The 12222-nt window shown below is 38.5% G+C and overlaps 1 protein-coding gene across 1 annotated transcript in view; it reads left to right on the top strand.

Annotated features, from left to right (window-relative positions):
- The window catches only part of DNAH5 (dynein axonemal heavy chain 5), a 249328-nt gene that overhangs the window by 122676 nt on the left and 114430 nt on the right, over window positions 1-12222 (top strand). The window contains exons 36-41 of the mRNA XM_025043546.1: window positions 1966-2119; window positions 3640-3803; window positions 5285-5441; window positions 7699-7911; window positions 8736-8960; window positions 10355-10527. Coding sequence (XP_024899314.1) covers window positions 1966-2119; window positions 3640-3803; window positions 5285-5441; window positions 7699-7911; window positions 8736-8960; window positions 10355-10527 — 1086 coding nt within the window. The remainder of the gene's footprint in view (window positions 1-1965; window positions 2120-3639; window positions 3804-5284; window positions 5442-7698; window positions 7912-8735; window positions 8961-10354; window positions 10528-12222) is intronic.

Raw genomic sequence — 12222 nt, forward strand, 5'->3', positions numbered from 1 at the left:
GATACATGGTAGTTGTGTAAAATGTGGATACCATCGAGGTATGGATTGTGTTATCTTTGAAATGCCACTCTGTTCTCTGCATATATGTGTATCTGTAATTTTAATATAGGAAGTAATAACTATTTAATACTGTTTTGATAAAAATTCTTCTTCTTTCCATTTGCTTGGTACACCTAAGTGTTTGAAATAAGTGATATAGAATGTAAAATTAGGTTTAGAGATTTAGACCATCGGTAACCTTGAGTGTGAACTACTTAGGATTTGGTGAGTTTTTATGAATTTGGTTACTACTTATACCCAACCAGAATGAGGGACAGATGGAATATAACAAACCCTAGGGAATTAGAAAAGTCTCATGTGTAAATCAAGTCACATCATTTGTGTTAGGGATGGGGACACTTTCCTCACCAATGTCATCAAATCCACTGACGGAATTGTGTGAGGAACATGATGTATTCAGCACAAATTTGTTGAACACCTACTATGTGCCATGTACTCTTTTAGGTGCTATGGATAGAAGAGTGAATAAAACAAAGACCTCTGTTGCTATAGAACTACATTCTAGTGACAAGCATAAAGAAAAAGCCCCAGAAAGATGTATGGAATATTAAAACAATCTGTTTAACAATTAAGAATATGGAAATTAAAATTTTATTCACTAGTATGACTAATGTTGGGAAGACTTCAATTCCTTACATTGTTGGGCTGGAGAGATTAAGAAAGGGAGAAGAAAGAGAAGAGGAAAAACAATGATAGGGAAAAACATTTAAGTTTTTCGGCAAATAACAGAAGCGCCACATATGACATCACTTAAACAAGACTGAAGCTTATGTCTCTCTCAGGTAAAAGGAGCTCCAAGGTCGATAGTTCAGGTTGGATTGGGGGCTCCACCATATCACCAGGGACCCACCCAAGCTTTGTCTGGCTCACTCTTCACTCTTTTTCTAGGTGTGTGCCTCCTCCTCCACACTCCCCCTTATAGCTGATGCTGACGCTTTCCTTTCATCTAGAAGTGTGGCTCTCAGCCTTGGGGACACGCTAGACACACCTGGGCAACTTCAAAAACCCCACCCGCTGGGCCACATCCCAGACTGACTGAATCAGAGTCTTGGAGGTGGGACTGAGGCAGACATCAGAGGTTTTTCAGGTTTGCCAGATGATTCCAATGTGCAGCTAAGGCAGAGAACTATTGATGTGGAACTGGGTCCTGGGACCACTGCAAAGGAGGCTGGGAAATTCAGTATTTTAACTGGACAGCTATATATCCAGAAATGGGCATCTCTATCTAAAGAAGAAGGAGAAAAAGACATTGGGAGACCACAGTCGGTTTCTGCCTCAGGAGGAAAAAAGGGAAGATAGATTAACTGTGGGAGAGGTGGAAACGTGGATCGTCGGTATACACGTAGATGCATACGCCTTCTCACACACGTAACACCTACAAACGTGAGGAGGTTGGACATGAGTGAATAGGAAGTAGGAAGGAGACCTAGAAGAGGGGAGGCTGAAGAGAGATTCCAAAAATCATATTTGAAAATGGAATTAGTGTTTGGCCTCCGCCAATGGCTCTGTCATTGCTCCATATGATAAGAAAAACCAGGGATGCCATGGAATGGACTCAGAAACTCATGCTGGAGAGTGTTACTCTGTTGTCAGTAGCAACCATGACCAGAATTCTGCCAGTGTGGCAGCTGGGTGGAGTCAAATCTAATGCCCGGTCCGTTCCTTAGGTGACATGTCTCCCACTTCTTCATTGTCTTGATCAAAAGGGAGAAAGTCTGACAATGCCCAACAAATGGTGATGAGTGAATCACTTGGTAGCATCATTTTAAAAGTCAGTGACATAATCAAGGTTGTAAAGAAATAGGTAAAAATTAGGATGAAAAAAAATCTTTTTAGTTTGAAAACAACAACAATAAAAATGAAACCTCAAAAAAACCTAAATGCTGAACATATTTCTTGTTTTAGGTACAATATGCCGTTCAAAGCCCAGATTCAGAAATGGGTGCAGTTACTTTCCAACTCAACAGACATCATTGAGAACTGGATGATGGTGCAAAACTTGTGGATTTACTTAGAAGCCGTCTTTGTGGGAGGAGACATTGCCAAGCAGCTTCCCAAGGTTTTAGAATTTTCTTTATGATATCGTCAGGTTTTTAACATAGAGAACTATCGAATAACCGAATAACTCCTTTAAAATGTAATGATATTTTGACCTCTCTTGAGCCAGCCCTTGCCCAATCTTTTGTGATTGCTGTTGAACCGTTTTTCAAAGAGAGTAACTATGGGAAAGAAGGGGCGTGAAAATCAGAGTCAGAACGCTACAAAACTGTGAGATTTCATAGGGAGTGGAGGGTTAAAAAAAAAAAAACCAACGAAGAATGAATGCCTGCATAATTGATATATGTCTTCAGATGATTTGAAGGTAAAATCTGGAAGAGTGTAGAATTATGGAGTAGTTATCTTGACAATAGTAGGATAATTTGCTCTTCTACTACTGACAGTTTAAAATAACTCACACTATACAACATACCCAATTATAACTGCGCTGGAAAATTGAGGGGTGGAAATCTGCAGGAAAAAAGCTCCCAAACAAAAAAGGCCTCTTCTCAAGATGTTGAGGATGTTTTTCTCATCAAATTGTAATCATCTCACTAGGTGTATGTGGAGTGTATCTTGAGATATTTTTAAAAAACGTTTTTTTTTTTTTTTTTTTACCAAATCTCAAGGATTCTTATTCAATTACCTTAAATTGCAAAAATATAACATTTTAACAATGTTGTTGAGTTTTAGAGGCATGATTATATTGAACATTCTCTTCACTTAAGTGTCCTAGTTTTCTTTTTGGCTGGTTTTCAGTTTAATTATAGAGGACAGATCCATCAGCCGATTTATTTTTTTGGCTACCAGTGAAATTCATCCATACGCTGAATTTGAATTTAAGTTTGCTTTTCTCTTTGGTCATATTTTTCTTCTTGATGGGTGGGGAAGAATCTCAAATTAGACTTAATGGAAACTTGGACATACAGTATTGAAGGAGTTAAGTGGGGGTTCTTGTTTTCACATTCAAGAGTGTATGCTTGTTGCCGAAATACAGAAAGTTTTAAGGAAGAAAATAAAAGTTATTTCTACTTACTCTCTCAAATTAATCTGTGCATTTTCCATTTTTCCTGAAAAAAATCTATTTAAAAAATTTTGCAATATTAAGGTTATACTGAAATTAAGTTTATATCTTATTTTAAATGATTATTTTCTAAATACATAAGCAATTCAAAGCCCACCACAGGAAACTTGAAAAACATAAAATTCGCTTCATTTAGAGATAACTGGTAAAAACAATTGAGAGTGTTTTTTTTCTCCCCAGATTGTCTCGTATTGAATTATTATTTTTATATCTATTTCCTGTTTTTAGTTAACATGATGGGGGTATCAGAGTTGAGCTGAAGATTCTTATTTAAGAATGGGGTGATACGTTGCAAAAGGCCCAGGGAGACTTGAACTAGAACGCATGCGGCATTCTAGGCAGGTATAGCCGGGGTGTCCAGACCAGTTAGAAACCTGCCCCCAGCAGGAGGTGTGTGAGACGCTCTGTTCTTGAGACTGCAGACGTATCCAATGTGCTTTGTTACCTCGTCCTCATAGGAAGCCAAGCGCTTTTCCAATATCGATAAATCCTGGGTGAAGATCATGAACCGGGCGCATGAAATGCCAAATGTGGTGCAGTGTTGTGTCGGAGATGAGACCATGGGGCAGCTATTACCACACTTGCTGGACCAGTTGGAAATATGCCAGAAATCTCTTACTGGGTAAGCGTGCTGGCTCTGCGAAGGCTCTCAGCATCCTAGAGGTGGACGGGATCAGAGAGACCAGACAGCATTAGCCAAGTCGGTGTCCTTTGGCTGAGACTTAACTCATGACTAACGCTGTTGCATGGATAAAACTTGATAATTTGAAGCCTTCTAATCTCTCTAAGCATTTACTAGATTTATCAGATATTGGGATTATAGGACTTAAGACATCTTCCATCACTTAAACAAGATCTTGTAAAAACGTTCTCCTATGGTCCTTGCTTTTAAAAATTAATACACCTATTTTTCTGATAACTTTTTTGTATAAACATCTGAAGAACCAAAATATTTCATTATAGTCAACCAAGAACAATATGAACAGTGTGTAGTTACACAAACAGTCAAGATTATACAGAAATGAGAGTCTAATACATCTATCAATATACATAGACACACAGACATACACACACTCTTATGTTTACAGAGGCTGGGTGAATTGTGAGAGTAATAAATATATTTCTTTTTTTCCCCTTTGGCTAATCAAAATAAAATCATGTAAGTAGAAATACATTAAATAGTAATGTTGTAAAAACAGTTATCTACACATGCTTTTATTTAATTTTTATTTTTCAATTGAGGTATAATTGACATAATATTATATTAGTTTCAGATATATAACAATGATTTGATATTTTACTTTTATTATTTTTTAAATTAAAAAAAATTTTATTGTGACATTAATTAATGAAATCCAGAAAGTTTTAAGTTTCAGGTGTATAATTTAGCAGTAAGGCATATATGTGTGTGTGTGTATATATATATGTATATTGGGATATTTAAAATGATAAAATTAGCATATTTAAGGTAAGGAATGTAAAAAGCTAAAACAAAACATTACAGAGATAGAGGTATGAGAATAACAAAGGAAATAAAAAAATCCATGACATAAAGAATCACCATAAAATTAAGCAGATATAGAAACAAAAGTACAGCCGAAAGCAGGGCAGGTCGGTGTTGGTACCTCCTGGCGGAGAACGGAGCCCTTTCACGTAGCTCATTCGTAGCTGGATGTTGCTTCTGCTTCAGCGATGGACTCGTTGGGTTTTTAAAGACACAATTCCACAAGTGAGATGTAGCCTTTATCTGACACAACACTGCGACTGCAAATAAAAACAAACAAACAAACAAAAAACCCATTTGTATTTTTCCTTGTACTACAAAGAAAGTACAAGAGTTTTCAGATTAAGTCAAGTGTATACATTACACTTATGAAAAGTGAAGAAATTCTCCCAACAATTCTGGAAAAGAAAAGTTGCTCCATCAGAATATGGAATGCTTCTCGGCAAAAGTAGTAACAAAAGAAACAAACAAAAAACCATCGAATAGTACGTGGGGAAATATAATTACCTCAAAAACACTCCCCGTTTTCCCATTTAGATTATTTTTAGAGAGTCCTGCTTTGCGTGTTTAGAACGCTTATCTTTTTCCTCCCCACGTAGATACTTGGAGAAAAAACGGCTTTGCTTTCCCCGGTTCTTCTTCGTCTCGGACCCTGCCCTTCTGGAGATTCTGGGGCAGGCATCGGACACGCACACTATACAAGCTCATTTGCTGAATGTGTTTGACAACATTAAAACCGTCAAGTTCCACGAAAAGGTTTGCCTATTCTAACCGCTGGCCAGCCATGACCGTATCTGAGGATCAAATGTCTTTATCGAATGTCTCTCCTGTGTTGTGCTTCTAAAGGATTACTTCCCTGCCTATTGACTCTCAGCCGGTGACTAAAAAACTTTTGAGTCCGATTTACCTTCAGAACTATGTGATTTCTTACTATCCAGAGTGTAGATTTAAATAACAAATAGTTTATGATTAGGAAAGCATCGTAGGGGGCATTCATGGTTTTACATGCCGAGTTAACTGTTCAGAAATTCAATAAAACGAACCCAGGCCCATAAATAGTGCCTTGCCTAAACAGAATTGCCACTGGGATTTGACTGTTTTAATCAGGTTTCAGAAGTTTTTGGCACGTTGGTGTTCCCTGTTTTTCATCATGCTCGACTGAAACTTTTTTTTAACACCCCCAACAAGTTTCTAGAATCATGGAGTTATATGAGACCCCAAAGTGGTCATTCAACGTGAAGGAGACCACATTTGCACAGTTGCCAAAAGTTGTTGTCGAATCCATCCCTTCACCCGAAATTCCTTGGGAAAGTGACACGACCAGTTTGACAATGTGTCCAGCTCCCCTCTGGTGCTTCACGTGACGTTCTCCCTGTGCGTCCGTGTCTCTGTGTCTAAATTATCTTCTTCCAGTCATTGGATTAGGGCCCACCATCATCTTGGTCCTCATCCTGATCACAATGCACAGGATCTGGGGCTTCGGGCTTCAACATATATTTTGCGGTGTTGCGGGGGACACAGTGTAACACATAATAGGGATTGATGAGCCATAGGAGACGGGGGACAAAGAGGCATGGACCAGATTCCAGAAGGCCAAGTGTATCACACTGTGGAATTCTGCGTCATCGCGAATGTGGCGAAAGATACAGATGGTTTCGAAGCAGGGCAGTGATCATATTTGTATTTCAGAAAGATTCTCTGGCTCAGTGTAGGTGAAAGAGACGTGGGCGTGGCAGCCAGCGTCGGAAGGGATGGCAAAGTCAGGATGGGAAGGGCTGAGCTGCCACAACAAAGCCTTGACGAAGGAGGTGGGTGGAGAGGAAGGGAAGACAGTATGGGGGTCTGGAGATGGTTTAAAATCAGTGTAAAAGGGGCACTGGACTCACCCAGGGAGTTCTTTCTGACGTTTTACTCAAATCCTGCTGTGGCGCTAGGACTTCTTGGTCCCGGAGTGAAACGTCTCTCATTGTACATTGAAGATAATTGAAACGTCCTCATTTTTAGCCTTTGTTCATAGCGATTACTTCTTAAAATAGCATTGATTTTTATTATTGTTCCTGCCGTAAGGTATCTACAACCAGTGGCAGATCCTGGTTTTTTGGGTCCTATAAAAATCTTATAAAATAGTCAATATAAATTTATGTGTAGACCCTTGGAAAAGGTCCATGTAAATGAGAGGTCCTGAAATTTGTGACTCATTGCCTTTATTAATACAGTTCTAAATCTGAGATTTAGGATTCCTTCTAAATCTGAGACTCAGGGAACAAAATTTCTCTTACTAAAGAACAAAAACAACACACATTCGCATTTACCGTATCGTTTGCATTTTTGTTTAATTGACGTGAACAGCCTGTGAGGCGGGTAGGGAAGTAGGGCAGGCATGATTTTTAATGACTAATTTTAGGCAAGAAATTTAGTCTCAGGACTGTGTCCTCCAACACTGCGTGGTCAATGAATGGGCAAAGCACCATTCGAACCTGTATTTTAGAACCTCAAATACCATGCTATTTTCGTTATGCCATACTGCATGGAAATTGAAGTGAAATGACCAGATCAGAGCTGGATGTGAATTAGAAAATGGTCTGTGTAACCAAGATCCTGTAAAGAGCACAGTGTTTAGTACAGAATTGGTATTACCTTGTAAGATGTTTGCATTGATCATATCGGCCAGGTCATGCCAACGTCAGCCTGTGATGTGGATGACTGGCTCTTAAAGGATTCTCTTTCATGTGGGGAAAGTTTAGAGATTTTTTCACCACCACATTTGTATCGAATATTTCTTTTAGAAAATAAGTTTTCCCCTCTCCATAGAGACTGTCTGGAATTGATTTATTATTCTCTTTTAGGTTTCATGAGTAACTCCTTTTTTTACTGTTTTGAAATTGATTTTATATCATATTTTAACTTCTATAATCTGTAGTTTAACTTCTACGGGACGGATAACTTTAACAAGAGGGCAATGGAGGAATTTATGTGAATATAGCTATGTTTTTTTTTTTGGCTTCTAACATAGATCTATGATCGTATTCTGTCAATTTCCTCTCGAGAGGGTGAGACAATTGAGTTGGATAAACCTGTGATGGCAGAGGGCAATGTGGAAGTTTGGCTTAATTCTCTCTTGGAGGAATCTCAGTCCTCATTACATCATGTGATTCGCCAGGCAGCTGAAAATATTCAAGAGACTGGTTTCCAACTGATTGAATTTCTTTCTTCCTTCCCCGCTCAGGTCAGTGTATTGAAATTGGAAAGTATTTATTATTATTATTTTTTTTACAGAATACTCATTTTAGAGCTTGTACATTGTCTATTGTAAACTATACAACTGGCTACATTTAACTCTGGGCCGATATTAAGATTTTCATAAAGGTTTCTTAAATACAGATAAGCATAAAGATATCAGTTACAGATTACTTGGTTTTATGTAGAAATGTGTGTGTGTGTGTGTATGTGTGTGTGTGTGTGTACATGCACATTCTTTTTTTAATTAAAACTGTCAGAACTATCTTACTTTCACTTAACACTCTTGTGGCCACATATTCACCTCATATTATAGACAGATTTGATGTATTTTCTTGAAAAGTTTTTTCCTACTAAATTTCTTTAGTACATAAATCATAAAAATGTACCAAGTCTATGCTTTACCAGAAAAATGAGAAATCGATTTCAGCATTAAAATATAGAAAACAATCTTTTCTTAGTTATTGTGATCAGGAAAGATCTTGTAAGTATCTACTCTGGGCAAACGCTATATTAGTTTGGGGAAAGCAGGTTTAAGACATATTCTTTCCCTGCCAGTAACCTAAAATTTATCTGGGGAGAAATATGATTTAAATAATAAATGACTTAAAATTATAAGAAAAATGTTGTAGCTATATCATGAGGCTGTACATATCTAATTGCCAGTTGAATGATATGAAGAGTTTTCATAGGTTCTGATTCAGCATATCAAGCTGATGTAACCGAGGATGACATATTTGTATAATAATCACTGTTCACTACATTGTAATTTTCTGCTAAGTATATCCATGAAGTTTTTTTCATTTCCATAAGGTTGGATTATTAGGAATTCAAATGATATGGACACGGGATTCAGAAGAAGCCCTTAGAAATGCCAAGTTTGATAAAAAAATCATGCAGAAAACCAATCAGTCCTTCCTGGAGCTGCTAAATACCTTAATAGACATCACAACCAAGGATCTGAGTTCCATCGAACGAGTCAAATATGAGACTTTGATCACTATTCACGTGCACCAAAGGGATATCTTTGATGACCTGGTAAATGCTCTATAAATGCTGTGGCGTATAAAGAAAAACAGACACTAGCCGTTATCTATATTTACCCACTGGAATTAGTTTGAATGAATTCAAAGAAAAGGTTAAATTCAGGCAAAGAGTCATCTTCTCATGATGAGAGCTCATTTGTCAGATTCTCTTTTCAGTCCTTGGCTGAAAATTCAGTCGTATTCGGATAATCTCTGCTAAGATGCTATCGAAGCAATTAGACTTTATTTTAAAATTTTTTATGTGATTACTTTTAATGCTAAAATGTCATGTAGCATCCTGAAAAGCTTTCACTTGTCTTGTGTTCCTTTTAGTTATTAGTCGAAGATTAACAGTTTCCTGCTACAGAATTAATAAGTAATATTGCTAGTAGAGCCTCTTATTGCTTCCTTTAAGCCTTTTGATAAATCGCATCTTTAACAAGTTTTGCTACATCTTATGTCATTAAGTGCAAATGGTCTTTTCTAATACAGTTTGTGACATTCAGGTGTCATGCAGATCTTTGCCTTTAAAAAGAGAACAGGGGAGAAAAGAGTTTTGTGGCTATAGAAGATAGAAAATATGAAAAGAAATGAAATTTGTCCTCTGCTATAACGTAGGACATTAGATAAGAGGCAGGAAGCTCTTATTTTCATAATAATTTTCTGGATCGTGTCTCACCCCATTATGTAAACATGATTATGAAAGACCGGTTCTGATGTAATGGAAACAGAGGTGGCACCTGCAAGCTGTGGTGTGCTAATCTCCCCTCTTAAGAGTGAAGCACATTCTTTGCCCCTTAGAGAAATACAAGGCCCGGGGTAATTTTAGATTTCTTACTTGTCAAAGAAAAATGATTAATGTGGCTTAAAATTCGGTTAAAAAAATTCAGACAAAAGTATTGCTGGGCAATAACCTGCAATTAGGTGTTAGAAAATTTGGCCCACTGCAAATCGTAGGAAACATAATTTATGGATTAAAAAAAACCCAACGGTGTACTTTGTCATAATCACAAGAGATGCCTTTTTCCTCATGAAATTGTTCAGTTCTGTCTTAGAACTCCAAAACCTGCTTTTTATAGACTGTATTTCATGGTTAGGACTGTGGTATTGGGCATTTAAGGGTAAAATTTAAGAAACAGATATCTTACTATTAAAATATATCATGCTGTTTAAATTGGGGAGTGTAATTAGAGGATTCTCTTGCATTTTCCTGTACCCACATCTTCTAAAGTAGCTTCGTTTGCTGACCAGCAGACGAATGGGTTGGATGGCGATGTAGCTGACATCTCGTAGTAGCTGGGGTTCCCCGACTTCCATTTACTTCACGTTATGGTCTACGTGAATGTAATGTGCACGTTTAATAAGTGGCTCTTACCCCAGTTTTAACATATACCTTTTGCATTTCAGTGTCAAATGCATATCAAGAGCCCTACAGACTTCGAGTGGCTGAAACAGTGCAGATTTTATTTCAACGAAGATTCTGACAAGATGATGATTCGCATCACAGATGTGGCTTTCATATACCAGAATGAGTTTTTAGGCTGCACTGACAGGCTTGTCATAACTCCACTCACAGACAGGTGATGGAAGGGTTCTCTGGTTCCACAACCTCTCTTCCCCTCCCGCCCCCGACGTTTTTATTCTCTGGAGCTGCTTAGGGATTTCTGCTTAATGTCTCTTTAGGGTTTATAAGCTCTTTTATTCCAAAGTCTTTGAAATTCAGTATCCTTAGCTTTACATGTGTGTCTTCACATGGGATTTAAGTTTGTGATCTTTGGAAACAGACTTTGCTTCCTTTACCTTCAGTCTTTTTAGAGGCAAAGTTTAAATGACCTCTGTGGACATTGGATGGGCAGGAAAGGTCATGAATTGCCATTTGTCAATACATGCAAATCACGGTGGGCCTAAGGGGCTGCTTTGGAGACTATGGCATTACAGACACTATTTAGATTGACTAGTAATGACTAGTCGTCATTACAGACACTATTTAGATTGTTTTTTAGCAGGAAAAAGATTGAGCGTCAGCGCAGATGACAGGCAGTGGGGAGGACATTGGCCTGCACATCTGGAGTTCTTAGTTCTGTCCTCTGCCTGTTGTTTACCAACTGTGCCATCGGGAGCTGCCATGCAACTTTCCCAGACTCAGTTTCCTTTTCTGTAAGGTGACCTTGGCTGTGTATAAGGGTCCTTCCATGGCTAATGTGAACTTTTTGGCATCAGGCGATTATATACACTCTGTTCAAGGGTGTACCGAGTACTTATTTTGGACAAAATAGTGTACGTTAAAGTCAATATTTGGCCTCAGTAGAAGCTGAAGCACAATATCAATCGTTTTCACAGAATGAATGTCTGGGATGTAGATGGAAAATATTATCAGTCAAAATGTAAAAGTTTGATGTAATAGCACTGTCATCTGCTAGATTATTCCTTCTGCTCAATCGCGATACCAAATGAAGTGCTCACTTTCAACTGGGAAAGGAGGATTAGCCAGAGATTTCATTGTGTGTGTCCTAGCGTTTTCTCATCATACTCTTTATAGTCCTTCCTACGTCGAGTTTGAAGAGGATTGGTGCCACATGGTGCTAGACATGTTTTTAGAATTTTTTTCTTTGTTTTGAAGTCGAGAGGTGGATAATCCCAAACTGTAAAGAATTTCTTAAACCTCTAAACCCTTGTGTTTCATGCAGTTATTTCACACCTTCTCTTTTTTTAAACCTCCAGCCATTCTCTCCTTTCCCCTCTCTCCACCAAAGGCCTCGGTTCCTATTTTATAGAGAAGATAGATGCTAACACAGGAGAGACGTCGCCGACCAACGCAGAATCCCCTGTCCTCACGCAGCTGGCTTCCTCTCCTGCTTCCAGAGTGTTTCGCGCTGCCATTCAAAGCCATCAACCGATGGTTATTTCCTCTCTGGGGTCATCGTCCATTTTCACTTCCCCTGGACCATTCTCATCAACCTATAACCAAGCCGTAATTGCTCCTAGAAAGAAGATTCTCCTGTGAACCCTCCAGGTTCCTTAGCATTTCTGTGCTCCCGTCAAAGCTCCTCAGAAGCACAGTTTCTCTCCTGAATTCGTTCCCCTCAGGCTTTTCTGCATTAGTTCTCTGTTGCTGCCACAGCAAATCAGCGCACATTTAGAAGCTTACATAACACAAATCGATTATTTTGTAGTCCCGTACGTCAGCAGTGTGACGCATGCCTCGTTGGACTAATATCAGGTGTCAGTCAGCAGGACTGTGCCCCTTCCTGGAGGCTAGGGAGGTGGGCGGGGGG

This window comes from Pteropus alecto, unplaced genomic scaffold, assembly GCF_000325575.1.
Source record: "Pteropus alecto unplaced genomic scaffold, ASM32557v1 scaffold152, whole genome shotgun sequence".
NCBI lineage: Eukaryota > Metazoa > Chordata > Mammalia > Chiroptera > Pteropodidae > Pteropus > Pteropus alecto.